Here is a 27,005-nt window from a genome sequence, read left to right on the forward strand (position 1 = left end):
GGTTCAGTCATAGCCGCTGGGTGCTTTTGCGCTACGCTAACGAGGGTTGCATGATGGGCGTAGATCTTTGATTCTCGGGTTCAGATTGTGTTGCTTTTGTTTGGGAGGTCAAAGACGTTTAGAAAACGAGGGGACACGTCAAAGGCCGAAGGAGTGAAAGGCTCTGAAGTCGGAATGGGCGCGGCCGGCTGTTAAGGGCGGGTCTATGCAGGTAGCAAGAAAGCCGCGGTATAGCCACGCGCTAGGCCCTTTACTGTCTGCTTACACAACGCTAGATGACAAGCATATGTGATTGGACGCCAGTGGCCTTGGCGCGTATTTGAGCGGTGGACAGGTAGCCCTTCGTTGTCGATGCAGGCATACCTCGTGACCTTCTACAAACGTCGCGAAGGCCGAAACAACGAGCCTGTAGCGGTGCCTGCAGGAACAGAGGGCGAGACTTCTATTTGTGGGTTTCCAGCGCACATGCCTCCCCCACCCCGATCAACGGCTAACTTGCCACAACAACGATCGGATGTTATCCTTGCCATCCTCCGGATCTGCGGATTCCCGTAAGATCACCAGAAACACGTCTTACAATTAGAGTTCGAAGTTTCTTTTGATAATGATTACAGAGCTTCTACTTGTACATGTGCAATGAGAACTACAGCTTCTGCACGCGACTATCTGTCGTGCGCACCAATGAAGTCATCCTGTTCCTCCTCTGGTGTACCGAGTAATCCCCTCTCTTCGCTCTCTTCGTCATCATCGCCTTCTTCTCTAAGTCCCCCTCTCCCGACACCAATGCCTGCACCGCCTTCTTCGCGCTCTTCTTCAATGCCGTTCATGACGTACCAAACGTCTTTCTTGGTGAGCAAGCCTTTCAACATACCTCGATCGGTAAACAAAACATAGCGGAGACCAAGCTTTTGAAACATGGACACAGTAAGCTGGAAACTAGCTTTGGCGTTGAGGGTAATCGGTGTCTGGTCCATCCAGGGTCGGAGATCGAGTGATGTCGTGGGATCAGAGAGGGGTTGATGAGAGAAGTAAGCTTCTGTTTCGGCAGCCAAGCTTCGTGGAGGCGTCAAAGCGAGTTGAAGTGCGTACTGCAGTTCAGTTCTGGAAATGTAACCAAGTAGAAGAGCATCGCGACTGTTGTCTATGACGGGAAAGCCACGGAATCTATGTTGAGATAGAAGCTGGCGCAGTGAACCAATGGTATGACCGGTTGCTGTGATTGCAGTCAAGTCCTCGATGCGTGTCATAACATGGCTTGCGCCGACATCAGGAATGCTAGAACCATTGTCTTCTCGATTGTCAAGGAAAGGGTAGCCCTTGAAGTGTATCCAAGACTCGTAGATACCACGGGGAGAGATTGCGTCGCCAATCCACTTACTGATCATGACTGCGATCATGATAGGCAGAACGTAAGTGAGCGCTCCGGTAAGTTCAAACATGATAACCACGATCGATACAGTCATTCGTGTCGTTCCGGCAAGCGCTGATGCAGCACCAACAATAGCGTACGTGCCTGGGGTTACACAGGGTACGTCCGGTTCGCAGGATTTGAAGACAAAAAGGGCTGGCCACGCCGCCTGGACCACTTCGACTGAAAGTCCTACAGCACGTCCAAAAAGACCCCCGATAGCCATAGATGGGAGGATAATACCGGCAGGAATCTGCAGTCCGAATGTGAAGCCCGAGAGTATGATGCCAAGTCCAGAGGAGATGAGCAAGAGCGCGATAACTCCTGTATTCGCTTTGCCAGATTTGCATAGACCGAGTGTGTCCTCATTGAGGTCTGCGCATTCGGCAAACAAGATATGCACGAGCTCGGACGCCTGAGCGCGCATAAACTTGATGGGAAAGTTGATAAGCGCTGTGATAAAAGATACAATAACCACTTCCGTCACTGGCCCTTTGAGATATTGTCGGTTTTTGCGCCATTCAGCAACGCCCATATTGAGCTTGATGAAGAAGCCTCCGAATAGTCCACCTAAGATTCCGAGAAATGCGAAAGGTAGCAGCTCAAAGTCATGCCACCCGCTATGGTACGTGACTTGGTACAAGACGAGTTTCCCAGTGTGGAACGGGTTACAGGCCTGTAACGTGACAGCAGCAACCATCGCGCATACGAAACTGCTCCACATGGTTTTATCCGGAAAGTAGTACGACAATTGTTCGAGACTGAACAACACGCCACCAATGGGCGCACCGAAAGCGACTGAGATACCTGCTGCAGCCGCGGCCGAGAACACTTCTCGTTTCCTTGCTGTTCTGATGTTAGTGTATCTGGGAAAACAGCGGGGTAACAAGCCTGACCTTCATTGCCATTTACATTACCAAATAGCTTCATGAATAGGTTTGCCGAGCAGCATGCGACGTGTACCAACGGGCCCTCTTTGCCCAGCCACAGACCAGAAGCGACTGCGAAGCACAATCCGATCGTCTTCGTGACCAAAGTCCATCCGCCTAAAAAGTGCCGAATGACAAAACCGCCCAGGACAGTCTTGATCTCAGGTATACCACTGTGCTTCGCATAGGGCGAAAACTCTCGCACCAGGAGGCTAGCGCATGCTGCGAAGAGCACTGAAAAGAGCACAAAGAATATGTATTCGACAACATATCTTCCACCGACGCTTTCAATTCCCATGGCAGCACCCCAAGAGTTCCAGTCATGGCAAGCCTGCTCTTCCTCGATTCCCCAACAACAGAAGCTCTTGTTCAGGTAGAACCGCCCGTCTCCATCAACATTGTGACAATAACCCGTCTTGAGATCTGCAAGCCAATCACTGGCCACGTCGATAAATGCTGCAATACCTCCGCTCAGTATGCCGGCAGCAACCAGAATGATCCAGACCTGGCTTGCATCCGCCAACTGTTTGATATGGCCAAGCACACCGCTAGAACCAGTGTATAGATAGCGCAGTCGTTGTCGTTCCTTTGCGTATTCGAAAATCCAATCAATTGCGGTGAGGTCGTCGTATCCAACTCGCCGCCCTGGGCCTTCGATGTACCAGTCTAGTCCATTCGCGTCTTTGGTGTCTTGGAGATGTTCGCCCGCATTGCCAGGTGTATCGAGATAGTTGAGTATAAGCTCCGTTGAGCCATTCGGGCGGTGCGATCGTGGCTGGGGCGAGGTGCGATCGCTGGATGAACCGAGGGAGGAGGGGAGGTATCGCGAGAAGCCGAAGGAGGACGTGGATGCCTTGGGTCTGCGCTTGAAGGAGAGTCTGGAGACGCATCTTAATATAGAGCACATCAAAAATGTGCTGCATCTGCTTACTGTTCAGGTAGATCGCGCTCTAGCGGATCATCCGCCAGCAGTTCCTCTTCATCGCTGTGGTCGTCCTCAACAACTGGCTGCTTCCCGTTCAATGTGCGGCTCGATGATGCTTCAGCCTGTCCGCGGGAGGACGGATTTGACGACGAGCTGGACATGCCCTCGACATATACTCCAATGAAAGCTAGGGCGCATTTCTCAAGCAATCATTACGTAAAGCGAAGAGATGTTCTGTTGTAGCGATGGATCGTGAGGCGTGGTTGACGTTCGATAACACAGGTGCGACGAATAAGGTTGGTCTGTGCATTCCCAGGGACAATCCATCACATGCAAACTACAGCCATCATCACAATTCAAACGCTATGCCAACCTCGCCGTACAAACTTCTGGAAATTTTGATTTCAACATTTTTCACAGAGAAACCCCGCCATATACCTACTCCATGTTAAAATCGACAACTGCTCGTCCAGCAATCTCCCCACGCTTCAGCTTCTGCACAGCCTCGTTGAACTTGCTCAACGGATACACCGTGTAAATCGGCTTCAGCAATCCCCGCTTAGCAAAGTCAAGCGTCTTGTCCACGTCCGCCATGCTGCTCACAAGTGTACCCTGTACACTCTGTTTCCTGAAGCACATTTGGTTCGGGTCGACATCAATGTGCTGAGTCCCAGCCGGCGGCAGTCCGATGCACATCACCTTTCCACCAACGCGGCCACCGAGGTATGATATCGAGTTTGGGTAAGTCTGAACAGCAGTGACGAAGACACCGTGGGCGCCGATACCATCGCACAACCGTACTACCTCCTCGCCTACGTTGTCTACTTTCTTAAAGTCGATAAAGTGCTCCGCGCCTCCAGTTTCCATGCAGAGCTTTTGCTTATCGTCGCCAGTGTCGATGGCTATGGCGCGTAGACCCATGGCTTTCGCCAGTTGCACGCCTTGTAGGCCAACACCGCCCCCTGCGCCAGGGAAGACGGCCCAGTCTCCAGGTCGGAGTTGTGACTCCTTGATCGATGTGTAGATTGTTGAAGCAGAACACATGATCGGCCCTGCTATGTAGTCGTTCACACCATCCGGGACGAGGGTTGTGTAGCGTTCGGGTGAGACGATGTACTGCTTGTATGAACCGTCGATCATTAATCCGGTCAAGACTGCTTTTGCACAGTAGCATTCGTTACCGTTGCGGCAAAGCTCACACGAGCCGCAAGTATCTTGAATTGGCTGGAAGAGTTAGTTTTCGGCTCTCTCGGATGCTCGCGCTCTCGCTTCCTTTCCACGCAAAATTACGTGGACGGCGAATTTGCTCACCTTGTATCCAGCTCGCATTCCCGGCTTCAGGTTCTTGACCTGATCCCCAACCTTGACAATAACACCGCTACCTTCGTGTCCGGCGCATTTTGTACCGAGGTCTGACATTTTCGGTAGTGCCCAGTCGTTGAGCATGAAGTGAAGATCGCTGTGGCAGATACCGGTCGCGTTGAGCTTGATGAGTACGTCCGTTGGACCTATCATTGCTGTCAGGGCTTTTCAAACATTCTGTTTAGTCTTCCAGTACGTACCGCATTCAGGCACCGGAACATCCTGAACCTCGACGCGGAAGTCCGGGCCTTCGTTGACTACAACACCAGCTTTACATGTTTTCGGGATATCAAAAGTTTGGACCTTGTCTTCTGCCATGTTGTTGGATTTGTGTATGTATGAATTGGTTGTATCGGCAAGTTTATACAATTGCGCTTAGAATTAGTAGTAGAGGTAAGTGGACTGGGAGAGTCAAACAATCGGATGCACAACAGTAGATGAACCCCTCAACTTCATCTTACCCCTCAACCCAGGATACCCACAACCACTGTTTGCACAGTAAGGTTCTCCAATAGCAAAGTAGAACTGCATCCATCGTGACATACAAACCAATGGCACGACGACGTGACAACCTCGGTCTTGGAATATATCCACAATCATCCAATAAAAGGTTGATCGTCACGAACGCGATTCAGTAGCTTCGAATCGTTCTTTCATCCTTACAAGTGTAAAAGCGGGAGGTTTCCGCGGCGAGGGGCTGATGAAGGAGCGAAGTGGGTGGCTGTTGGAGCCGTCAAGGCGCTTGGCTTTCCCCATATATGAAGCGCGGGCGTTGCGGGGTGATGTACGTGGGGTTCCCAGGATAGGGTGGCGTGAGACCGCCAGCTTCAAACTTCAGATAAACACAGATCTCGACTAAGACTGCAATAACACCGTCGTGCATATAATAGCGTATCGTCTTGGAATTGGTCACCGCTAAGTAAGTAATGAGGAAACACCTTGCGAAGTTCCTAGGCTAACGGCGTAGACGTGTAGTGTCGCGGTGATTCTCTTGCCACGATGAGCACTCCAAGTCGTGCAGAGGCCGATCTCATGAGTGGCTGAGAAAATTTGATTCAGACATTGTCCTGCGAGTTGTTCTGAGATCAATGATGGCTGATAGATTAGAATTCCGTATACTTCTATTTGCCGTCAAGTCATGGATGATGGCATGCCCGGTCGATCACACGTATAGGCGCGTCTAGCAGTTTCCATATATTACGCGATCTAGTATGGTCTGGCTACTCTGGCAGTGTTGGCGATGCGTTTGCTCTGGATGGACGGCTTACTCAAAGTCGGTGTCTGGCCTTGTCCAGCGCATCAAGCCGCCGATTTCCGCCATAGCTTCTCGTTGCCTCGGTGCTACTCATTGTCACGTGAACTCGCGTTGACCAATCACAAGGCGAATATTACAGTGATGATGTGCGGTTCCGAAAGCGGGGTCTAAGAGGCCCACATGCCACTCGCGCACGTCATGGCATTGCGTGTGGCGGCGACAAGAATCGTGGCTTTTGGGAAGAGCGTATGGGAGATAGGGACAATTTACACGAATGGAATACTGTGCCACTGTCAGCACGTCGGATTAGCATAGAGTTCTTGGTCAAAGTCGCAATCGTGGGGTGGAGCCTCTCGTGATGCTAGGCAGGATGGAGCTAAGAGATGCGGAGCCACTGGCGGACTGCCCAGGTGCGGGAGGGGCAAGCCAGTAAGGTGCTGGCCAGAATGGTCGTGCTTATGAATGCCCCGCTACTTATATACCCAGATGCTGTCCCGATAGCGAGCTCTGCAGTTTGTTTTCTTCAAACATCCTCTTCTACAACACACTACCAAACGATTCATCATGTCTCAAGGCGAGTGTCCCGTGAAGAAGACGCCCAACGTCGCCGGCGCTGGTACCAGGAACGCCGACTGGTGGCCAAACGAGCTCAGGGTCAACATCCTGCGCCAACATGACCCCAGACAGAACCCCCTCGGCGCTGATTTCAACTATGTCGAGGAGTTCAAGAAGCTCGACTACGATGCATTGAAGAAGGACATCAACGCCCTGATGACCGACTCCCAGGACTGGTGGCCTGCCGACTTTGGTCACTACGGTGGTCTTTTGTACGTTCGAGATCCAATTGACCTCGACAAGCCAAGCTAACACTCATCATAGCATCCGTATGGCATGGCACTCTGCTGGTACCTACCGTGTTACCGACGGCCGTGGTGGCGGTGGTGAGGGACAGCAGCGCTTTGCTCCCCTCAACGCATGGCCCGACAACGTCTCCCTCGACAAGGCTCGCCGCCTGCTCTGGCCCATCAAACAAAAGTATGGAAACAAGATCTCGTGGGCCGACTTGATGCTTCTCACTGGCAACGTCGCCCTTGAGTCCATGGGTTGCCCAACATTCGGTTTCGCTGGTGGCCGCGCCGACACTTTCCAGTCTGACGAGTCCGTCTACTGGGGTGGCGAGACTGAGTGGCTCGGCAGCGACGTCCGCTACGCCGATGGCGCCAAGGGTGTCAAGGGCGAGGGCATTATGGACGGTGACCAGCACAAGGTTGACAAGGACGAGACCCACACATCGCGGGATCTCGAGAAGCCTTTGGCGGCCGCACACATGGGTCTCATCTATGTAAACCCAGAAGGTAAGCACAACCGGTCAAATATCTAGACTCATCGATCTAACATTTTCAGGTCCCGAGGGTGTTCCTGACCCCGTTGCCGCTGCTCACGACATCCGCACAACATTTGGCCGTATGGCCATGAACGACGAAGAGACCGCTGCCCTCATCATTGGTGGTCACTCTTTCGGAAAGACCCACGGTGCTGCTCCTTCGGAGAACACTGGCCCAGACCCCAACTCTGAGGATCTTGCAACACAAGGATTTGGCTGGATGAACAAGCACGGTCGCGGTAACGGACCTGACACCATCACCAGTGGTCTCGAGGTCACCTGGACTGGCACACCCACCAAGTGGAGTAACAAGTACCTTGAGTACCTCTACAAGTACGAGTGGGAGCTCGAGAAGAGCCCTGCTGGTGCCAACCAGTGGGTCGCTAAGACCGATGACAAGATCATCCCCGACGCCTACGACCAGGGCAAGAAGCACAAGCCAAGGATGCTCACCACCGACTTGTCGATGCGCATGGATCCCGCCTACGAAAAGATCACTCGTCGTTGGTTGGACCACCCAGAGGAGCTTCACGACGCCTTTGTTCGCGCATGGTTCAAGCTTCTCCACCGCGACATGGGCCCCCGCTCTAGGTGGCTGGGTCCTGAGATTCCCAAGGAGGTACTCATCTGGGAGGACCCCGTTCCTCAGCCTGAGGGCGAGATCATTGGTGACGCTGAGATCTCCACCTTGAAGAAGCAGATCCTTGACGCTGGCATCGAGCCTGCTAAGCTCATCCGCACTGCTTGGGCTTCGGCAGCTTCTTTCCGTGGCAGTGACAAGCGTGGAGGCGCCAACGGTGCCCGTATCCGCCTCGCTCCTCAGAAAGACTGGGAGGTCAACAACCCCAAGGAGCTTGCTGAGGTCCTCAAGGCTCTTGAGGGCATTCAGTCCAAGTTCAACGGTGGTAACAAGAAGGTTTCTCTCGCTGACTTGATTGTCTTGGCCGGTACTGCTGCCGTTGAAAAGGCCGCTGGTGTATCCGTTCCTTTCACACCCGGCCGCACCGACGCCTCGCAGGAGCAGACCGATGTTCAGTCTTTCGAGCACCTTGAGCCCGTCACCGATGGTTTCCGTAACTTCGGCAAGGGTACTGAGCGTGTCCGCACCGAGCAACTTGACGTTGACAAGGCTCATCTCCTCCGCCTCACTGCACCCGAGATGGTCGTTCTCACCGGTGGTATGCGTGCGCTGAACGCCAACTGGGACGGTTCATCCCACGGTATCTTCACCAAGCGTCCCGGTCAACTCACCAACGACTTCTTCGTCAACCTTCTGGACAACAACACCGAGTGGAAGGCAACCGACGCAAGCAAGGAGCTGTACGAGGGCGTTGACCGCAAGTCTGGCCAGAAGAAGTGGACCGCCACCCGCCACGACCTCGTCTTTGGTGCGCACCCCGAACTCCGCTCTATCGCCGAGACATATGCGTCGCCCGACAACGCGGACAAGTTCGTCAAGGAGTTTGTTGCCGGCTGGGAGAAGATTATGAACAACGACCGATACGATATCAAGAACAAGTCGGTGAGTGCACAACCGAGTGGAGCAAACCGGCCGCGTCTGTAAGAAAATGCAGCGCCAGTCGCGTTTCGTTTCCCTATTTCTGCGTGTGCTATTTTCTGAGTGTGTAGCATGGTGGTTACCGTTGTGTTACACTCACTGACGATTGCTTCAATAGACTTGAGTCTTGTCGCTTTTTTACATGAAGAAACCTTTGCTATGAAGATATGAGATACCTAGGTAGTACCACTGTGTAGGAATATACAGAAGAAATGAGACCATGATATAAGTCATACTTGGTTGCTTCTGTCCCATTGTGATGACTGCTCAAGCTATCTGTCATGTCTGGTTATACGCTAGTGATGTCTCACATTGTTGTTGAATCAGACCGCTGAGAGATGGAAAAGATTTCGCAAGTTTCGTGATGCTAGTCCTCGCCACCCATGTATTGTAGTTACTGTCCAGCCAGTATCATATTCAATCTAGAATAATGTATGTGCAGCACAAAAACACGTTTTCCATTTCTTGTTGTAAGATAGGATTGTTGGAGCTTGAGCAAGAGGAGAGTGAATGCTATATGAAACGCCAGCGCGCTAGAGCGCATGCTTATGTATCGTGAAACCCAGGTCATTAATCTCATTACGCGTATGCAGTGCAATGTATGGCAGTTCTCGCGTCGCTATGCTCATTTCGTGCCCATTATATCGTACAGTGTGGTGCAATGCCAACTTCAACCTCACACCAATCTCGATCATTTTGTTTCCCATTTTGTGCTTATCTTCTCATCTCGATGCTTTTGCAGCGTAATAGTAAGTTGCAGCGGTTGTACCAAGAACGAGAGCAGAAGCACTGTAATACCATGTTAGCGATAGTTTTCCTCAGTTCAGTTACTGTATAGTGGAGAACGAGTGGAGGAAGAGTGCCACAAGGCACATACTCAAGAATTTCAGGGAAAAGGAAATAGTGTTTGCTCACCTGGCTCGTTTCCGATCGCCAAAACAAGCAGCAAACATAGCTCGGAACAAATGTTGGAGGAAGTTGTCTCTGCGATAATCTGATCGCTGTGCGAGTGCAGGCTTCGCTGCCTCGACGATCTTGTCCGTGATGCTGACATCATCTGCGGCGCTTTCTGGCATTTCTTCTTCTGTCTGCGAGGATTCCTCCAATACTGCTCTGCGCTGCCGAAGCTCAGAGTCCAGATTAGAGACAGGATGGGCCTCCGAAGTGGTGGTTTTTGGCTCAGATGTGACTAACTCTGTTGCAGATTTTGCCATGTTGACTGGTGCAGAGATGGCATCGAGCAGAGCGCTGTGGGCCACTGAGATGTCTTTGGCGCCGTCATGCTTAGCAACACTTTCCGCTTCGCTAGACTCCTGGGTATGGGAGCCAGGCTCGTCGATCTTGGTGTCGAATGCATCTCCGAGTTGCTCGTTATCATCTGCTAAAGAGGCTGCATATGGGTCTCGCACGAATCTGGCCGGCGGACTGGACCTACGGGTGGTGTTGTGACTGATGTACACGGGTGATGGCATACTATCCAGATCATGATGGTACCCTTCATCTTCATCACTGTTCTCGTCCTCAGGTACAGATGCCAACGAAGCATATGATTTGACGGGAACAAGATCGATGGAAGAGCAGGCTTGAGACAGGACAGATGGCTGCGGAGAATGTGGGCGTTCATGCATCGATTCATCCTCAGGAAGATGCATACCAATCGTCGCTACACGTGCCAAAATCGATTCTCGGTTTGTTGGGAATCGTTCCAAGGATGGGTCATTAAGGTCCTGGTCCTCCGCGTCTGATTGAGGTAGCCTGTGAGGAAGATTACTCCCCGTTCGTCCTCTGAAAAAGTCGTGTCGATCGGCTGCGCCGAACAACTCTCGCGCATTGCCAGTCTCATAACCAAATGTTGGCTGCTTCTCCAAAGAGAAAGGAGCATCGTCCTGTGAGAAGTCTGAGCCAGTGCTGCTGACGAAGGCTGATTCTCGTTCATGTGGAAGAAGAGGTGTGTCGTCATCCTCAGCGTCACGGTTACCCTCGTCATCGTCCTCGTTACCATATGCTCCATAGTGCTGTGGCTCCCGGTTCTCAGAATGTTCACTCTTAGTGAGAGTCTCGCTTCTCTTATAGTCCGAAAAACCACTTTCGTGTGATAGTAATGGGTATCTGTCCAGCTCATTCCTCTCGTCGTCAGATTCGGTGTCAGCCCCATCGTCCTCGGTAAAGCCGGTTTCGTGAGGAAGAAGAGGGGCGCCGCCGGATTCGTCAACATCGTCCTCGTCATCATTGCCTTCATGAGAAACCTGTAGTCCGTCTCTCGCTTCGCTTACGCTACCTCTGAGTTCAGTCTCATGGCTAAGCAAGGGCGCTAGATTTAGCTCGTCACCATCCTCAGGCTCAGGAGGTGTATCCATTGCATCTCCGGAACTAGTCTGGTCCGTTGATGATTGTGTGGATTCATCGTCAACAGTAATCTTTGGAGGTGCCTGTGATTCGTCGTCGTCCGCCTGAAAAGATTCATGACGAAATAATGGAGCAGCTTGGTCGTCTTCAGTATCACCTGGTTCTGTATGAGACTCTGGTGTGATGGTAAGTATGTCTGGTTGTGTGTCTGAGGCCCTCATATCATGTGCAACCTTCTGAGCAGTCGTGGCATCCTCGCCGAAATCATCTCCATATGCGGGCCGATCATCCGTCTTGTCGACAACTAGAAGCGGGATTTCAGGCGATTTGGGTGTTTCTGTCTTGATTGGCGAGTCCACTTTCGTTTCTTCATAGTCGGGCTCTGCGTCGGCCGAGCGCTTAGCAGCATCTACAGGAAGGTCGAGGTGGTGGGTGTTGCCATAGGCTGGCTGCTTTTGGTCCTCAACCTTGCCGACTACCATGGAGGAAACTGGAACACTGGATAGCTGATCACCCATTGTACTGTCTTTTCGATCCTCTGGTATCTTCGACGGGTTTGCGAGAGAAGCCTTCAGCGATTCCTGTTCGGAGGGAGTTTCCTGTACCGTGGTGGCTTCGGGTGCTGATTTCAACGAGTTGTTTTCGCTGGCGACTTTGACGTGGATGACATTGTTGCGAATGCCGTCGTCGGTGGCAGCTGCGTGAGGTCATTAAAAAAGCCTTTTCATACCTACATGAGCTAACATACCAGTCTCTTTTGACTCGTCCAATACCCAATGGTCTTCTCCCACGCGGATTTTGTATTGGTAGCTGCCTTCAGCAACGTCATTGAACTCTTTGCGAAAGATCAGGTCGTCCGAGGCAGTTTTGTCTTCATTCACGTCCATCTCAACCGGCGTCCAGTCGTTTATGGAGGTAGTGACATAGACGGGTGGCTGCACGCCCGTCTGCGAGAAGGTGATGGTCGCATGGCCGGCCATGGTGTCGTGAGCGGTGATGTTCCGCAGCAGCAGAGGCTCAGAAGGTGGAGGTATAAGAGTGGGGTATACAGGATCGCTCGCGTGCCTGGGAAGCCGCGGCGGTTGATGGGTAGGGTCTACTGGGACAGGAATATCGTTAGTTGTTGAAGATGGCGGTATGCTAGTAGGCCACAGAGCCCGTACACGCTGGCGACGAGAGTGTCCGGTCATACAACGGGGGTTGGAGGGGAATAGGTGTAGTACAGAGGGGAGGGAGGGGTTGCGAGTGTCAGTCGAGGATAGCAGCTTACCGCGCGGTGGGGTGATGAGAAGCCGTTAGTTGCTTCCCACGAAAAGAAATGTGCTTGCCTCAAAAGGCAAAAAATTGAGATATCGATCCGAGGTATTGAAGGAAGCGTGGATGCAGCTTCAAGGCAGGAGCGGCTCGATTGTTGAGTTGCGGCTTCCCTGTTCCGTTGGGCGAGATGCGCGCATGTGGAGGGCTTGGGAGCTTGTGGACGTTGGGACCAGTATCGTGGTTGCAGTCACAGTAAATCCCTCTGCGCTGCCTCTAAAATCTATCGCGCATCTCCGCACCCTTCTGGCAGACCCTGCGTCTTTCCGAGCCTCCATTCTTTTGGCGGGGGGTTGCTATGCTTCAAGAGTGACGTGAATGCAACGTCCAGCATTATTCGCGCTATGTCCACAGGCTGGCCCACCACAACGGCCTCATTAGCCACCCGTAACCGAAGACAGCTCTCTCCGCGGCGATCCTCCACCGCATGGTCCGACCCCAAGCACTACGGATGTAAGCTTCACTCGTTTTCTCCCAGCACCAGCAACAACCAGCGCCATCAATCTCTAGCTGACGCATCCTGATGTAGCCATCGCGAGCGTCAGTGGCGACTGCATATCGCTCAAGGTGGCGGTGTGGATCTTCAGACACCTTCACATGCGCAAGACAGCAAACGGATTATGCCTGTAGGTACCTGGGTGGTAGTGCTGTTTAAGGAGCTACATCGGATAATTATGTCTTTTCGAACATTGCTGCCATCGCGACCATGATGAACCGTTCTGTTTTGTCTTCGGCCTGTTCCACGCCCGGTGAGCTATGTTCAGTGGCTAGCCCTCTCCTGGGCCACGTGCTTTGACTTCACCTGTCAAGTTTCCATCGCAAACACAAAACTAACGATCGGCAACGGATGCACTATGATGCAAATCCATAAACTACCCAGCTCCAGGTTCTGGCACGCGTCCTAATATGCCTAAAGTCGTCTGTCCAACGATCTCCTGAGACACCAAAGAACACGTTTATGCCATCATTGCGATGCTTCACCAGCCACACCGGGATATCCCGTCTAGCTTTGTGCACCACGCGGCCAATCGCATTCTATCTCATAAACACTCGAACCATTCGTTCAGGCTGCGGTTCTCGGAACCCGAGGCCATGTCTTCCAACATACTTCCGATACCCAATGTCCCGGGATCGTGGGTCTAAACAAGGTTTCGAGATGCGCGCTGCGACAGGGCGCGCCGCACCATTACCACGCGACAATCCACAATACCGATGCCGAGAAGAGGTATGCACAGGCCGCGTGTCTCTTTGTGCACCGTTTGATATGCTTCTGGAAGGTAATCTCAGTTTCAAGCAGCGCCGCGTCAATCATGCCGAGCAGGAGTCTTGCAACGTCCGATCGCGCTGTCGCACTTTCGGTGTCGTAACTTATCCACGCTGTATTAGATGTGTGCAGGTCCCATTTGGCACTCTAGTCTGACGATCATCCTTTACTTTCTTTCTTTTTTTCCTCTTCTCTAGTCGGGCGTTTTGGAATCTTTGCGCCATTGTAAGATTAACTCTCGCAGCCTCATGTCAAACCTTCGAACGTCGTATAGCTCAGCCACGTACCGAACTCGCAATGGGACACATCGTGTATGTCGCGAACGGACGTGACCAGGGGCCGGTAATAAGCCGAGTCAGCATGGCCATGTACACAATGGCAGTGGCAGTTGTGGCTCTTCGGTAAGGACGCAACTTTGTGGTAACCCGGTATCGCATTGCTGATGTCTAATAGATGCTTTACTCGCGGATACATAGTCAAGAGATTTGGCTTGGACGACCTCTTTATCGCCATCGCCGTCACACTTGGAGCTGCACAAACAGTTACCATCATATTACAGATCGAACATGGACAAGGACGACACGCATCGGAGCTACACGTTGAGCAGTTCGATGAGATGCTCATGGTACTATCAACTCATATCGAGGCATTTCACTTCGTACTGACAGCCGACTAGTACCAATGGATCAATATGTTGATCTATTTTGTGGCGAACTGGTATGCCGCACCATCGCTCTTCCTACACAATATCAGGGCTAACGTAATTGCAGGACTGTCAAGATGAGTATCCTAGCTCTCTACTACCGGATTGGATATGGCAAACAGGGTTTGCCATGGATCGTACAGTCACCCGCCGTATGGACAGTAGCTGCCTTCATGACTGCCTTCAGTTTCTCTGTCTTTCTCGTAAGCACCGTCCTTGCTTGTATAGTGATCATGACTGACATGTTTGAAAGACCCAATTATTCATCTGCACACCAGTATCACGCGTCTGGGACATCGAAGCTCAACCTGATGGATGCATCAATGCCGCCATGTTCATGGTCATCTCGGGTGCCATCAATGTTGTTACAGATATCGTCTTGTTGATCTTCCCTTTGCCGTTGATCTGGGTAATCAAGTTTAACAAGAGACAAAGAAGTAAGTCAACGCACGTGTGGAGTTGTCAAATGCGTAATGCTGATCATGGTTTCAGCGGCTCTAGCAGTCATTCTCTCTATCGGCGTCATCCCAGTTGTAGCCAGTTCCATGCGTCTCTGCGAGATTGTCATGTCTGACAGTCCCATCAGACCAGGAAGCACTTGGCAAGAAGTGGATTTCAGCTGGTACGTCCACTTCCGATGTTTCTCCCGTACTAATAAATCAACTAACATACCAATCACAGGGGCTGGTCGTGGGTTCCAGTATGGTCTCAAATCGAAGTTGACATCGGTATACTTGCCGCGTCTCTTCCATCCCTTTCTCCTTTACTTAAGCAAGTTTTCCACTGCCCCCACCGAACCGCCACACCTTCTGAAGTACCCACCATACCAGGGTACCGGGGGAGTTGGGGGGAAAAGAACTTGGTCAGCATCGACGATGACGACCTCGAGAAGGGAACGGGTGGCGCTTTTGACTTTGATGGGGAGAGAAGACTGACGGTTACAGAGAAGGAGATGGGAAAGGCTATGGATATGGGAAACAGTTATTTTGATGATAGCATATCGGACGTGGGGGAGAGGGATTCAGTCTATCCGGAATCGATGGGTAGGCCTAGTATTGGCGTAACAAGGACAGCGGACGTGCGTGTTTTGACTAGAACAGGTGTGCCGAGGATAGTAGAGTATAAGAAATTATGACATTATATCGAGGGTCGTGTTTCAAGCCGGGTACTTCTACCAAGTGTGAGAAAGTATTCATTATCGTGTCGTTATCGTTACTCGGTGTTAGTATACTCATGCAGTATTATACAGGGTGTTAGTACAAGCGCCTTGACGCCCAAAATTTAGCAATACCTCACCAACGTCCAAAGCCATCAATCGCGGAGCTGAACTGAGTAGCTAGTTGACTTGTGACTGCACAGTCGCTCGCTTCAGCCTTCTCCATAGCCTGGGGTAGCCATTCTCTAATCTTCTCCTCTCTGTTGTGGTGACTCGGGTGTGTACTCAGTATCTGCGGCGGGCCCGCCCCGCCCGCCTTCTCCATGCGCGTCCAGAACTGCATCGCGGCTTCTGGTCGATAGCAACCTTGCGCCATCATCAAGAGGCCAATGTAATCAGCCTCGGCTTCGTGTTTGCGCGATGCGGGCATGGAGAGGAAGAGATCGAGGAGCATTTTGCCTGAGTAGAAGGACACATCGAACATAGATAGGGCGAGGGCGCCGAGGAGAATCAAAGGGGCTTGGGACATGCGTTCACTATATTCCAGTTAATACGCCTTCAAGACATTCGAGGGAAGGGAACATGAACACTAACGCGGTATGATGCGCAACGACATGCGCAATCTCATGGCCCAACACCGCCGCAATGCCATCTTCGTCCCTGCACAACGGCAGAATCCCTGTGAAAACAAAGACTTTCCCCCCAGGCGCAACAAAAGCGTTTTGCTCCGGAGACTCGATGACTGTGACTTCCCAGTTCAGATCTTTGAGCCCTTCACCCTCGGCATACGGCAATAACCGCTCCAGAACCCTCTTCACCTGCCGGACTCTCGCATCGCTATCCGGTAATATCCTGCCTTGGTATTCTTGTCGGACTTGTTCGACGGATTGCTGCCCCAGCGCTTCTTCGATACCAGGTGAGATGATGTTGAACCGACGGCGACCGGAAACGGGCACTTGTTCGAGGTTGTACAGGTAAACGCCACCGGTGCCTGCGCTGATCAGGCCAACGTCGCGGTAGAAAGTTGGGCGTTGGGCCCAGCGATACAGGAGACCAGTTATACCGCCAGACTGTGCGCTGAAGCGTTTGTACTGGGGGCCATTGCCTCGACCGCTGAAGGGGAGTTGTTGGTAGGCGCGTGTTTGTGAGTGGGTGCGGAAGGGTTGGTGTGCATGCTGGGGCAAACGAGGCGAAGGGCGGAAGGCGCTGAGTCGCGGTCGTACTCGATGCATCGTGAAAGCGCTTCAGAGCGGTGATGCTGCCTGAGTGGGATTTGGCTGGACATATATCTAGTGAGGAATGACGTACAGCGAAGTCCGCGGGAATGCCAAGATTTTGGTTCGGAGCTATCTTCTCCTCAACGCCAGCTGCGACCACTCGCGATCTTCCTCAATCATCATCGTTATTAACTATTTTCGTCATTGCTGACAGTTTGTCTTGGTTTCGCGGACGTATTCCAGCGTCATCCACCAACAAGGCTTGCTCGTTCTTTCCTCAGCCGCACCGCATGGCACGCTTCCACGTCAAGCGCAGGATCAAGAATAGTGGCCTACTTCCAGATGCTAAAAGTGAGCTATTCTCGGTAAACGCTCAGGTCTTGCGCACGGTGGAGACTTCATAGTGATATAAATGAACCGGAGGTAAGTAAGGGCTAACTTGTCGCGTGAATGACGCGCGTCATATATTGTCACAATACTGCTGCTCCTGCAAGATGCGCTTCTCATACATTGTTTCGACACCCAGGATCCTTCCATCCTCTCTCTCGCTATCCATTCCCTTACTTTAAACGTATGCATATTCTACATGGACTTCCAGGACGCATGAGCCTGGGTTGTATGGGACGGGCGAGGGAAACGGGGATACCATTGCAGGCGAAGTCGAGCAAGGCGTCTCGGTCGCAGAAGACTCAACCATGGTGGGTGTAGCGGTGACTGTGACCATGGAAGATAGGGTAGGAGCAACAGCGGAGGACTGGGTGACGACAGCGCTAGTAGCCGAAGAGACAACGGACGAGCTGGACACGGCACACGACGGCAGAGGCGCGACACTGTCAATCTTGGAAACAACCCAGGAAGAAGCGTCGTCGGTGTAGAGCTCAAAGTAATTTAGGTCTAAACGTCGGTGTACGAAATTAGTGTATGTCTCACATGCAGTTCGTACAAGAACACTTACGGTCGGCCACAATATTACCGCCGGCGCAGACTGGGTCACCAGCAGCGCAGTAAGAGCGGAGCACCGGTGCGTAGCGGTTGAGGCGTGCGAGATCCTCTGGTTTGCGTCCGTTGGCTTGCTTGTCGGCACCGTCGAGCACGTTGTAGGGCTGGTTGGCAGTATGCATCACGTCTCCCCAGAGAAGAGCTGCCGCGACTTGTGTATGTCAGCATGGGTAAAGCTACGCCATCGAAGAATCTGCTTACCCGCTTTACCAGCAGCAGAGTTGTTATCCAGACCGGTAGAGACAAAAGTACAACCACCCTATATAGAAACATTGAGTCAGTATGTATCTCCATGCGATTGACCCAAGTGATAAGAAGCTTACCGGTCCACCAAGCACGTCACCGACGACGTGCGCTCCCTCTGAGTAGCCATTGACCACGATGTGCGAGCAAGGGCATTTCTCATGGAAGGCCGTAATCTGAGAGATACCATTGCGAGCGCCTTCAGCAACTTGGTTGCAGTAGTCACCACCCAGAGTAACGTCAAACTGGATGTCGATGTAATCGCAGCTTTTGCCCTGGGCAGTCAACTTGCCGCAAGTAGCTTCGACAAAGGGGAATGTGCGACCGTCATGGTATGGTGCGTCGTTGCCGCGAGCCATGAAGATGACTACATCAGCGCAAGTTGCGTCAAGCTTCGGGGGTACAGTCTGGGCTGCCGCGAGTGCAGAGAAGGCACCCAGAGTCAGGGCATTGCGGATGTTGAACGACATGATTAAGTATTAGGTATGTATAATGATGTATAGTGATCGAAGAGTGTGGAAGTGGAGACCACAGGCGGACTTGATACTTCAAAAAGAGCGTAAGGGTTCGTTGAGGTGTACCTGGGGTTACATGTTGAAGCAAGGGCCGACTGCTTTAATACATCCAGTATACGAGCCCGTTAAATTTGATCGTTCCCCAGAGTATCGAAATGGTTTACTCCACGCTGTTGGACGTGCTAAAGCGAGGGAGGCGTGGTTCCATCCCCTTTGCCCTGCATAAGTGTCCGAGTAATCGCTGCGGTTGCTTGCATCCTTGAGCCAGGATGATACCAGAGGATTACTAGAAGAAGAAGTTAGCAAGAAATTCGATTCTTTCGAGTTAGTACTAACGGTAGTTTAGCCACATGTGGGTGTAGTGGCACGAAGGTGCCACCGGGTATTCTGATATCTTTGCTTGGTGCCACCTCCGCCAGGCCCTCCGATGAGCTTGAATCCTGACGCTCGGCAGTACGGCAGCATACATCTGCTTATAGAATTCCCTTTGCTCTGCTGTCGACGAGTTGTAGTGTCTTGGCTGGTGGATGCTCATTCCAAAACAGCATGCGACAACATCTCGCATTATTCATCACGAAACGGGAATGGGACGGAGGGACGGAGGGCTTCGACGATCGGAAAGGATGATTGCAATGCTGCGAGTCTCTGGCGTTTCCATCTCAAGGGTTTCGTTCCCGAAAACCAGAACCTTCTCGACGATGGGGTGACTCAATTCTGTTTGTGGTCATGAAGCATCCGCATCGTGCTGGCTCCGTTGGAGTACCCAAGATGGCATAAAAGCCATTGTCTAGGCTGGTGTACTCGACGTGGTCATGGTTCTCGATTCTTGAGAACGACGAATGCTTTGAAGCTTGCCATATGGCAATTTTTGATTCTTCATTGATGATTGTCTGACGAACGATTGCACGAAGGTCTGAAGCCCGCTTTCCGGCTTCCAAAGCGGTGCTTTTCCAGGTTTGCCAGAGAACATTTGACGGCCAAATCATCTTGGCCCCAGTGTGTCGATCTCTCGACTTGTAGTTCTCACTACAGATTATGAGTCCGTGATCTGGGTCGAACCAGTTGACATAAGCGGCATCATCATCCTCTGATACACCTTCAGAGCGAATTTCGACGAATTTCGAATTATTGATTATAATTCCGCAAGATAGTAGCATTGGTCGAAGCGCATTCTCAGCGTTGGAGCGTAACCTCCCCGACACGATCCCGTAGCCGCATGATGCGAGCGAGGCAGACAAGGGCGGTTGCGCTTCGAAACTTGCTAGCTCTCTGCATGGCCTCTTTTCATTCGTCATCGCCGATTCGTAGACTTCAAGAGGGCTTTGTGAGGACATTTCTGCGAACGTTATGCTGTAGTGTACAGATGAGAAAGCTTAGAAGTTATAGTAAGCACAACATCCTTCGTATGCGAGGTAGGAACTATCTCGAGGAGCTCTTTCTTCAGAATTTACTCACGTAGCTTCTTTTCTCTCCACCCTTTCCTTCCTTCCTCTATCCCCCTTCCTTCATTCCTCCGACCCTCTTTCCTTCTTTCCGCTCTCCCACACCCAGATACCAAAGCAACCGAATCATCCAAAGGTGGAACAAGATTCCCGGATACCATAGATGCAGTTGATATCGTTACGTTTTGAAATTCAGCAGCTCTCCAGTCACTGCTAATGAAACTAATTCCAAGCTTCGCACTCGGCGTGTGCATCGATCCCACATGGAAAGATCAACCAAAAACGCATGTAGGCTCAGGGTTTCCACCACTGGCTGAATGGTATGTGTTCTAGCTCGTAATCTGAATCTTGTCCGGAAAGGTGTGCATGGACGCGTATGGCGGCATATTTTGTACCCTCCAACTTTTTGAACCCAATTTACATTGCCTCTGCTCGCATCGTTCCAGCCCATGTGTCTGGATCATTCGTGATCTCGCGCTTGCACCCAACAGGTGTAGCGTGACAACAGAGGCGCGTGTCTAAGTTTTGAATGCCTGGTTTCCTTTGCTCGTCGATCCTACCCTCTAACTCAACGACAAAATTCACAGCAATATCCAGGGGCACTCGCAGGACATTAAGGCCAGTGGAATCGGCTCTTTCGATGGGCAAAGCGAATCGTTCGAGATGATCCAGAGTAACGTGAACATCGGTGCTGATTTGACTTGTTTCGGTAAGAACAACCAGGACAGTCTGCGTGCTCGCCACTTCGCGAAGACTGAAGCAACCATCTCGTCGTCCAACCCTATAGTCACGTCGGTCGCATACAAGGATGACGGCAGGAAGAAGAGGATGCACCGAATAGTTATCCGTGTTCGAAGAGATGTGCTGTGCTTGAGCAAAAAGCGACGAATGTGCCCTCAAGATCTGTGGTAGGCTCGATGGGCCCGTAGCTGTAATTCGAACGGGTGCTGCGAAGAAATGGCCAAACTCGATGTTTGGCCCAATAGAGCTTCGATGCCATTCTTCGTATATAGCTGCAAAGACTTTACCGGCTATATTAGACTTCTCGGCGGCATCAGGTGCACCTGTCTGCGCAGACTGAAGCCAATAGAAAGCTGTAGGCTTATTGCACATCTCCTTTGCTATGTCGCCTACCATGCCTTCGACGTCACGAAGGACAACGCGATAGCAGTCGTTCGTGGTCCAAATAACCTTTTGCATCCAGCGGAAGTGTGCCTCTCTTTGGAAGTGCCACGATCGTTTTAGGTCTTCAAGGATGAGCGACTCTGGCAGGTCCTCGAAAACAATCGCGGGGTTACGCCATGGACTGTCCATCCATGGGATGCTTGTGGACATTCTTCTTGTACGGGAGAAGGTATCGAAGGTGGTGGTGATATGTTGTGTGCTCGGGAGAGTTTAAGAAGACCAAGAGTAAAGATAAAGCTTTTCGGCCATTTGAGTGAGCGCTAGCTCTTCACTTTGGTACGCCAGGTTTGGCAACCTAGAGGAGTACCATGGTACTTCATAGGGAAGGAATTCGTGTGTTCGTGCCATTTGATAGGATCATATGTGTTCATAGACTACGTGTTCGGTACTTAGTGTTCATATAGGAGTCAGAATGAGCTTGCACTTGACACACAAGACGGGCGAATGGCCGACTTTAGCGAAGACTTAACCAAAAATCTATTTCTATCGCGATGTCTCCCCGTCATAATGCGGAAAGGCCCTTAGAAGATATGCAATATAGACTACTATTCAAACTTAATACAAAACGTGAATATTAGTACATAGCGTGCTATAACGATCTATGGAGTCTCTGAATAATTCTAAAGTAATAGAAGTTTTACGCGACTTGATATGATAGATAGTGCTTCAAGGATAAGGGAATGATGTTTGTAGTAGATCGTCGAGGACTACGGTGTTTGCGCTTCACAGATCCAGCCAACCACATAACCCTATAATTTGATGATTTGTTTGATTTAGACTATCAGTAGCTGACAGGAAGACCCAAATACCTCTTGACATAGCGCGTAGGTAAGGGCTTGCCCATATCATGATTGTGTACGTATCACTGCAAATAAAACCAATTCTAAGTTTTGCACTCAGCGTGTGCATTAATCACACGTGGAAAGATTAGCCAAGAACTCACGTGAGTTCAGGGTTTCCGCCTCTGGCTGAAGGGCATGTGTTCTATGTAGTCGCATCAGGCACCGAACGAAAGCGATGTCGCACCCTATGGCAATAACACGATCTCGCATATTGAAAAGATCTTGCAATGCCTGCAATTCTCTACTTTGCGCTTCACTACTGACCATGGCAATTATAGTGCTTTCGATACAGAAACTGGTTATGTTACAATCACTCAATCAAGCTATCACTTTACGGCTCTGCACCAAACTCCTCAATATCAAAGTCAAGCCCATCAGCGTCATTCTCCAACGAATCGTCCCACTCCGCCCAAGTGTTTTTTAGCGCAGGATCCTCCACAACCAGAAGTGGGTAGCACTTCTCCACATCGCCGCCGGTTACAGAGTACTTGACATCCACGCTCTCTAGTACAGCCATACCCGCATCCAGATCCGCGACAACAAAGACTTTGGGTGCCTGTCCGTCCTTGTAGGTACAGAAAGACAACCAGTAGATAGCTTCAGTGGCGTAATCAGCAACAGTGTAGAGACCTTCGAGATCAGCGTCATATTGTGTTCCAGTTAGCTCAGCTTTCCAAGCAAGCATCGCAATGGCAGACGTTCCCAGGACTGGGCTCTGTTCGTCACCAAGACGGAGTCGGGATACACCAGCTGCCTTCATGGCGTCGTCGTGATAGTAGAAGTAGCGGCCCTGGCCATCACCAACTACGGCATCTTCGCTGTAAGCAAAGAGTTCGTCGCAGCCAAGGCCAGTAGACTGGGTAGTCTGCTTGACATACATGTTGCCGTTGGAGCAGTACATGACGTTGTAGTCGCCAGCAATTAGCTTGGTAAATTCGTACCCGTCAGTACGGTCGTACGGAACGGTTTTGACATCCGCAATCGTATAGTTGATATTATCGGTGGCCTTCTTGACGGAGTCGGTGATTTCGCGGATTCCAGCTGGGAGGTCGCCAGAAGAAGAGGGTGTGAGCGTTGAGTTGGTTTGTTTAGTGGACAAGGATCGCTTGATGTCCAACTGGACGGGTGCCTCTTCGTTACTTCCTTGGGCATTGCTATCTCCCGTGCTTTGGCCAGTGTTGTCACCGCTATTGGTTTCTCCACTGGATAGCTCTGCTGAGGCGCCTTGTCCTATGGGAAATCCTCCAGTAGGCAGGTTACCAGCAGGTATTTCTTCAGTAGGGAGTTCGGGGGCAGGTGTTTCACCGGCGGGCAATCCTCCGGTGGGTAGTTCCCCGGCACCCTCCCCAGCGGCACCCTCATCGTTACCAGTCTCCCCGTCGCCTCCGCTCTCACCGCCTTCGCCAGCCTCCTCTCCACCAGGTGAGGTTGATGGCTGCTGGGTCTGCTTGCCAAGAGAGATGCACATAGACTTGATGCTCTTGTAACCACTGTCAAGTAACTCAAACTCCTTGACGTCGAGGACGTTGCACACCAACTTGTTCCTCCAGCTGAGATTAGTGTGGATGCCCTGGCATCCTTCAGTGGGAGTAAATCCAGCAGTAATCTTGCCGTCAGCGAGCTCAGCTCTTATAGCAGCTTTTGCGATACCCTTAATCATGGGTTCATTGATGAGAGCAACAGTCTTGCTCCAGCTAGCGACAGTGACCCCGAAGTGCATGCCAATAGGAAGGCCCAACTCAGCGCCGACGTAAAGAGAACCTTCGGCTTCGAAGGTGGGATGACCGACAGGGTCGAAGTTCTGGCGCGTGGACTTGGAAGGGTCAACCATGTCGACCTTTGCGTAAGCACGGTTCCAGTTGAACTCAGCGCCAGCCAAGATGCGACCCTCCGCTCCGGCCTCCAGAGTAGCACGGGCTTCAACGCGAACCTGGGGGCCGATGATGATTGGACCAAAGGATAGCTTGGGCAGACCTTGCTGGAAAAGTGTCTTCTTCCACTCACGGCTGAGCTTGATCTGGGCGTCAACACCGACCTTCATAGCGACTTTGAGATCGGCCCAGGCTTCGATCTCGCCTTGAGTGATGCCCCGGCCAACAGCCCATGTTGCGCGACCAGCAAGCTCGACAGAGCCCTGAGCGCCACAACCAACGCAGTAGATGTTCAGATAGCCATCTCGTTGCGCACCTTTATCGGCCTTGATCTTGGACTCAGTACCATAAGCGGCAATAAGAGCAGCAGGACCCCAGGGTGATTCAACCTGCTTGGCGTCTGCTTTGTTACCGTCAGGAAGAGCGAACTTGTATGATTCTTTGATACTACCGCTGACAGTGCCAGTGGTAAGGAGTTGAACGCCACCTTGAAACACAGTCTTGCCAAGACTTATCGTGCTCTTCACAGGAGCGACAACGTTTTTGTTCCACCACTCTCCGAGACGGCCTCTGCGTTCCACATGTCGACGATACATCAGGGCCCTGCGGGATAGACCGGCGATGTCATCGGAGCTCAAACCGGCAGTGGCATCCTTCAGAAACGCTTTATCCTCGGTGGACAATTCGCCATAGCCCTTAAACTCATCAAGGTCCAAGTCGAAGTATTGGCCGGTGCATGTAGTGGGAAGACCGTACTTGGTGTCGACAGGAGCCTTACAGTCAGAAATGATGTCCTGATTGAACTTGTTGTTGCCATCCTCAGTTGAGTTGGTCAATGAAGTGCCTGAAGGTGTTGGTGCAGATGTGGGTGCAGAAGTCCAGGACTCTAATTCCGACGATGAAGAAAGAAAAGCACTGGACCCAAAAGGTGTGGGCGATGGATGTGCTGAGCTAAGCGGGTCGCTAGAAGTTCCCGCAAACGACGGGCTTGAAGATACAAGCTCAGAGGCAGACTCAGTAGGCTGCGTAGGATCTTGCGACATAACTCCAGTTGAAGTGAGCGAGCTGATGTAGGAGCTGTACGAAGATCCAGTACCAGGCGATGGAAAGATGTCTGAGAACGCGATTCCAGTCGATACACCAGAGCTTGCGTGGGTAGTAGAAAGCCCGTGGTACGATGATGTAGAAGAAGGGAAACCGGAATAAGATGCGGTGCTGTTTGGCTGCTTATTACTCCCATTCTTCTCAGGCTTGTATCGCCCCCAATGGGCCTCACCACCTTCTGTGCACTCGTCTCGCGCTTGAGGATAACCCTTCACAATGATGGATTTGCCGTCGTCGGACTTGACAGTATCCTCTACCTTGAAGTAGCACTGATCATCGTCCGATCGAACTCTGCAACCGGCTGTGCTTGAGACGATGATGGTACCTTTGGGCCACGACTCTTTGGCGAAGTCACATGCCAAGGCAGAAGTGAAGTCGACAGCGAGCTGATTGCCAGAGTACTGCGCATTTTGGACATAGTCCGAGTGCTCCAGCACAACAGCAGGAGCCTTGAAAAGCAGATCGATTACACCAAAGTAAAACTCATTGGTGGGCTCTACAGCTGAGTGTTAATAGCCGGCATATATGAGTCAGATACAAGTACTTACTCGCATTGTCGCGGCCACCTTCAGCGTAGTAAAGCTGAGTCTTGCCCTTTGGTACAAGATTCTTGGGGTCTTTTGTGTTCTGGCTCCAGTGGCTACACGGTTGAAGCTTGACATCCTGTCCGGAGTTGTATTTGAAGTACTCCTCGTTCTGACCAAAGGGCTTCGCGATCTTGCTAGTGGGGCGAGCTCCGTAGTGTGAGGACGCACTAATCATAGTGGAAGTAGTTGGTTCGGGTCCAGCAGGAGTGCTGGTAAGATTAGTATGTTCGAAATAGTAGTCGTCCCCATGCAAAGCAGATGGAGTGGCTTGTGCACCATTTTCCTGGCCACTGTGGGCAGTCTCATAGACCGTGTAAGTCTTGACTTCGCAGACTTTGGACGGAACCTTGGACGCACGACTCAACGGGTTGCTGGATGGCTGGTTCGGGGAGACACTGTGGCCATTGTCAATGGTCTTCACCTTGGAGAAAGAACCTCACCACTTACGATGATACGGGCGCATATGCGGACGCAATGCTGGCAAAACCCAGCGTAGTAACAATGAAACGCATTGTTAGTATTAGTATTAGGATTAGCACAAATATTGTAAGAAAGTAAAGAGAGTAGAAAGAGTGATAGCAGCAAGGCAGCTGCAAGTTGGACGGTGTCAAACACACCAAAGGGAACAAGCTTGATAGTAAAGAATGCTGTAAGAGAAAGATGGATATTGAAGCATGAAGACGCGCGACAGGTCTTTAGTACTGCTGCCTCTGAATTTCTTATATTACATGCAGGAGATTTCGAGTCTGCGCTAGATTGCGCGTTCCTGGATTCAATAAGAGGCGCCATCAAGGCGAGCTGAGAGCTGGTCATGATGAGAAGTAGAGCATGCAGTGTAGTTTGGTGGCTGTCCGCGCGAAGTCCATTTAGGCATCGGTTTATGGGAACCTCAACCAGACGAACATGTAAGAGCTTCGCGTATTCGAGGTCAATACTAAAATTCTGGAAGTGTTCGATCAGTCTTTGTCGTCTCCCGGCTCTCTTGCTCTGCGCATCAGCTTTTGCATGCTCCCCAGAGTTACCAGCAAGAGCGAGCTGTCCATCGTCAGTCTCGTAAGACCTCAAGCACAAGACACTTCAACCAGATCCATCAGCGGCGCCCAGTTAGCCCAATGCCCAGTGTTTGCGAACCGAATTGGCACTCTGCGACCCCTGCATCACGCGATTCGAGCAAGCGTCGTGATGATGGCTTGATGGGGCTGACAGAAGTTTGGTGGGTTTACGCCCTCAACTGCTAACGGCGCTGCCGAGACACACGTGGAAGCTCCGACCCCGGGTCGAGGCCCGCTTGGCAACCCGCCCCTGTCTCGATTGCCCCTGCATTGAGGGAAACGAAGAGGCTACCTATTCTTCTCAGACTATGAAATTTGTGGTGGCAGGTAAGGTAGGTCAAGTC

General features: G+C 51.5%; 10 protein-coding genes across 10 annotated transcripts; 2 read left to right on the forward strand and 8 right to left on the reverse strand.

Moving 5' to 3' along the window:
• Positions 1-585: 585 nt before the first annotated feature.
• CC77DRAFT_1015358 (chloride channel protein 3) lies at positions 586-3,545 on the reverse strand. The gene is made up of 2 exons (XM_018524007.1): positions 2,305-3,545; positions 586-2,254 (listed from the first exon to the last, which is right to left on the reverse strand). The coding sequence occupies exons 1-2, from the start codon at positions 3,242-3,244 to the stop codon at positions 663-665; spliced, it is 2,532 nt and encodes an 843-aa protein (XP_018391447.1). The 5' UTR covers positions 3,245-3,545; the 3' UTR covers positions 586-662.
• A 47-nt stretch (positions 3,546-3,592) lies between these two features.
• On the reverse strand, positions 3,593-5,362 carry CC77DRAFT_1015359 (alcohol dehydrogenase 1). The gene is made up of 3 exons (XM_018524008.1): positions 4,825-5,362; positions 4,574-4,770; positions 3,593-4,486 (listed from the first exon to the last, which is right to left on the reverse strand). Exons 1-3 carry the CDS (start codon positions 4,940-4,942, stop codon positions 3,701-3,703), a joined length of 1,101 nt encoding a protein of 366 aa, XP_018391448.1. The 5' UTR covers positions 4,943-5,362; the 3' UTR covers positions 3,593-3,700.
• A 1,049-nt stretch (positions 5,363-6,411) lies between these two features.
• On the forward strand, positions 6,412-9,266 carry CC77DRAFT_978519 (catalase/peroxidase HPI). The gene is made up of 3 exons (XM_018536005.1): positions 6,412-6,706; positions 6,759-7,234; positions 7,284-9,266. Exons 1-3 carry the CDS (start codon positions 6,444-6,446, stop codon positions 8,825-8,827), a joined length of 2,283 nt encoding a protein of 760 aa, XP_018391449.1. The 5' UTR covers positions 6,412-6,443; the 3' UTR covers positions 8,828-9,266.
• Positions 9,267-9,732: 466 nt separating this feature from the next.
• CC77DRAFT_923812 (hypothetical protein) lies at positions 9,733-12,147 on the reverse strand (the record flags this gene model as incomplete). Its single annotated transcript, XM_018533759.1, has 2 exons — positions 9,733-11,864; positions 11,916-12,147. 2 exons carry the CDS (start codon positions 12,145-12,147, stop codon positions 9,733-9,735), a joined length of 2,364 nt encoding a protein of 787 aa, XP_018391450.1.
• Positions 12,148-14,042: 1,895 nt separating this feature from the next.
• CC77DRAFT_924079 (hypothetical protein) lies at positions 14,043-15,583 on the forward strand (the record flags this gene model as incomplete). The annotated part of the gene is made up of 7 exons (XM_018533785.1): positions 14,043-14,146; positions 14,199-14,370; positions 14,422-14,462; positions 14,516-14,651; positions 14,702-14,885; positions 14,941-15,070; positions 15,130-15,583. The coding sequence occupies 7 exons, from the start codon at positions 14,043-14,045 to the stop codon at positions 15,581-15,583; spliced, it is 1,221 nt and encodes a 406-aa protein (XP_018391451.1).
• CC77DRAFT_1015367 (hypothetical protein) lies at positions 15,581-16,855 on the reverse strand. Its single transcript, XM_018524009.1, has 2 exons — positions 16,199-16,855; positions 15,581-16,140 (listed from the first exon to the last, which is right to left on the reverse strand). The coding sequence occupies exons 1-2, from the start codon at positions 16,834-16,836 to the stop codon at positions 15,741-15,743; spliced, it is 1,038 nt and encodes a 345-aa protein (XP_018391452.1). The 5' UTR covers positions 16,837-16,855; the 3' UTR covers positions 15,581-15,740.
• Positions 16,856-17,386: 531 nt separating this feature from the next.
• Positions 17,387-18,533, reverse strand: CC77DRAFT_925612 (alpha/beta-hydrolase; the record flags this gene model as incomplete). The annotated part of the gene is made up of 4 exons (XM_018533865.1): positions 17,387-17,715; positions 17,777-17,971; positions 18,022-18,079; positions 18,144-18,533. The coding sequence occupies 4 exons, from the start codon at positions 18,531-18,533 to the stop codon at positions 17,387-17,389; spliced, it is 972 nt and encodes a 323-aa protein (XP_018391453.1).
• A 327-nt stretch (positions 18,534-18,860) lies between these two features.
• On the reverse strand, positions 18,861-20,055 carry CC77DRAFT_18801 (hypothetical protein). Its single transcript, XM_018530530.1, has 2 exons — positions 18,915-20,055; positions 18,861-18,864 (listed from the first exon to the last, which is right to left on the reverse strand). The coding sequence occupies exon 1, from the start codon at positions 19,910-19,912 to the stop codon at positions 19,238-19,240; it is 675 nt and encodes a 224-aa protein (XP_018391454.1). The 5' UTR covers positions 19,913-20,055; the 3' UTR covers positions 18,861-18,864; positions 18,915-19,237.
• Positions 20,056-20,317: 262 nt separating this feature from the next.
• On the reverse strand, positions 20,318-21,769 carry CC77DRAFT_1068824 (hypothetical protein). The gene has a single exon (XM_018529085.1). The coding sequence runs from the start codon at positions 21,353-21,355 to the stop codon at positions 20,438-20,440; it is 918 nt and encodes a 305-aa protein (XP_018391455.1). The 5' UTR covers positions 21,356-21,769; the 3' UTR covers positions 20,318-20,437.
• Positions 21,770-22,237: 468 nt separating this feature from the next.
• CC77DRAFT_1045797 (hypothetical protein) lies at positions 22,238-26,140 on the reverse strand. The gene is made up of 3 exons (XM_018527418.1): positions 26,057-26,140; positions 25,571-26,004; positions 22,238-25,518 (listed from the first exon to the last, which is right to left on the reverse strand). Exons 1-3 carry the CDS (start codon positions 26,119-26,121, stop codon positions 22,379-22,381), a joined length of 3,639 nt encoding a protein of 1,212 aa, XP_018391456.1. The 5' UTR covers positions 26,122-26,140; the 3' UTR covers positions 22,238-22,378.
• Positions 26,141-27,005: the final 865 nt, after the last annotated feature.

This window comes from Alternaria alternata (genome assembly GCF_001642055.1).
Source record: "Alternaria alternata strain SRC1lrK2f unplaced genomic scaffold CC77scaffold_1, whole genome shotgun sequence".
Classification (NCBI taxonomy): Eukaryota; Fungi; Ascomycota; class Dothideomycetes; order Pleosporales; family Pleosporaceae; genus Alternaria; species Alternaria alternata.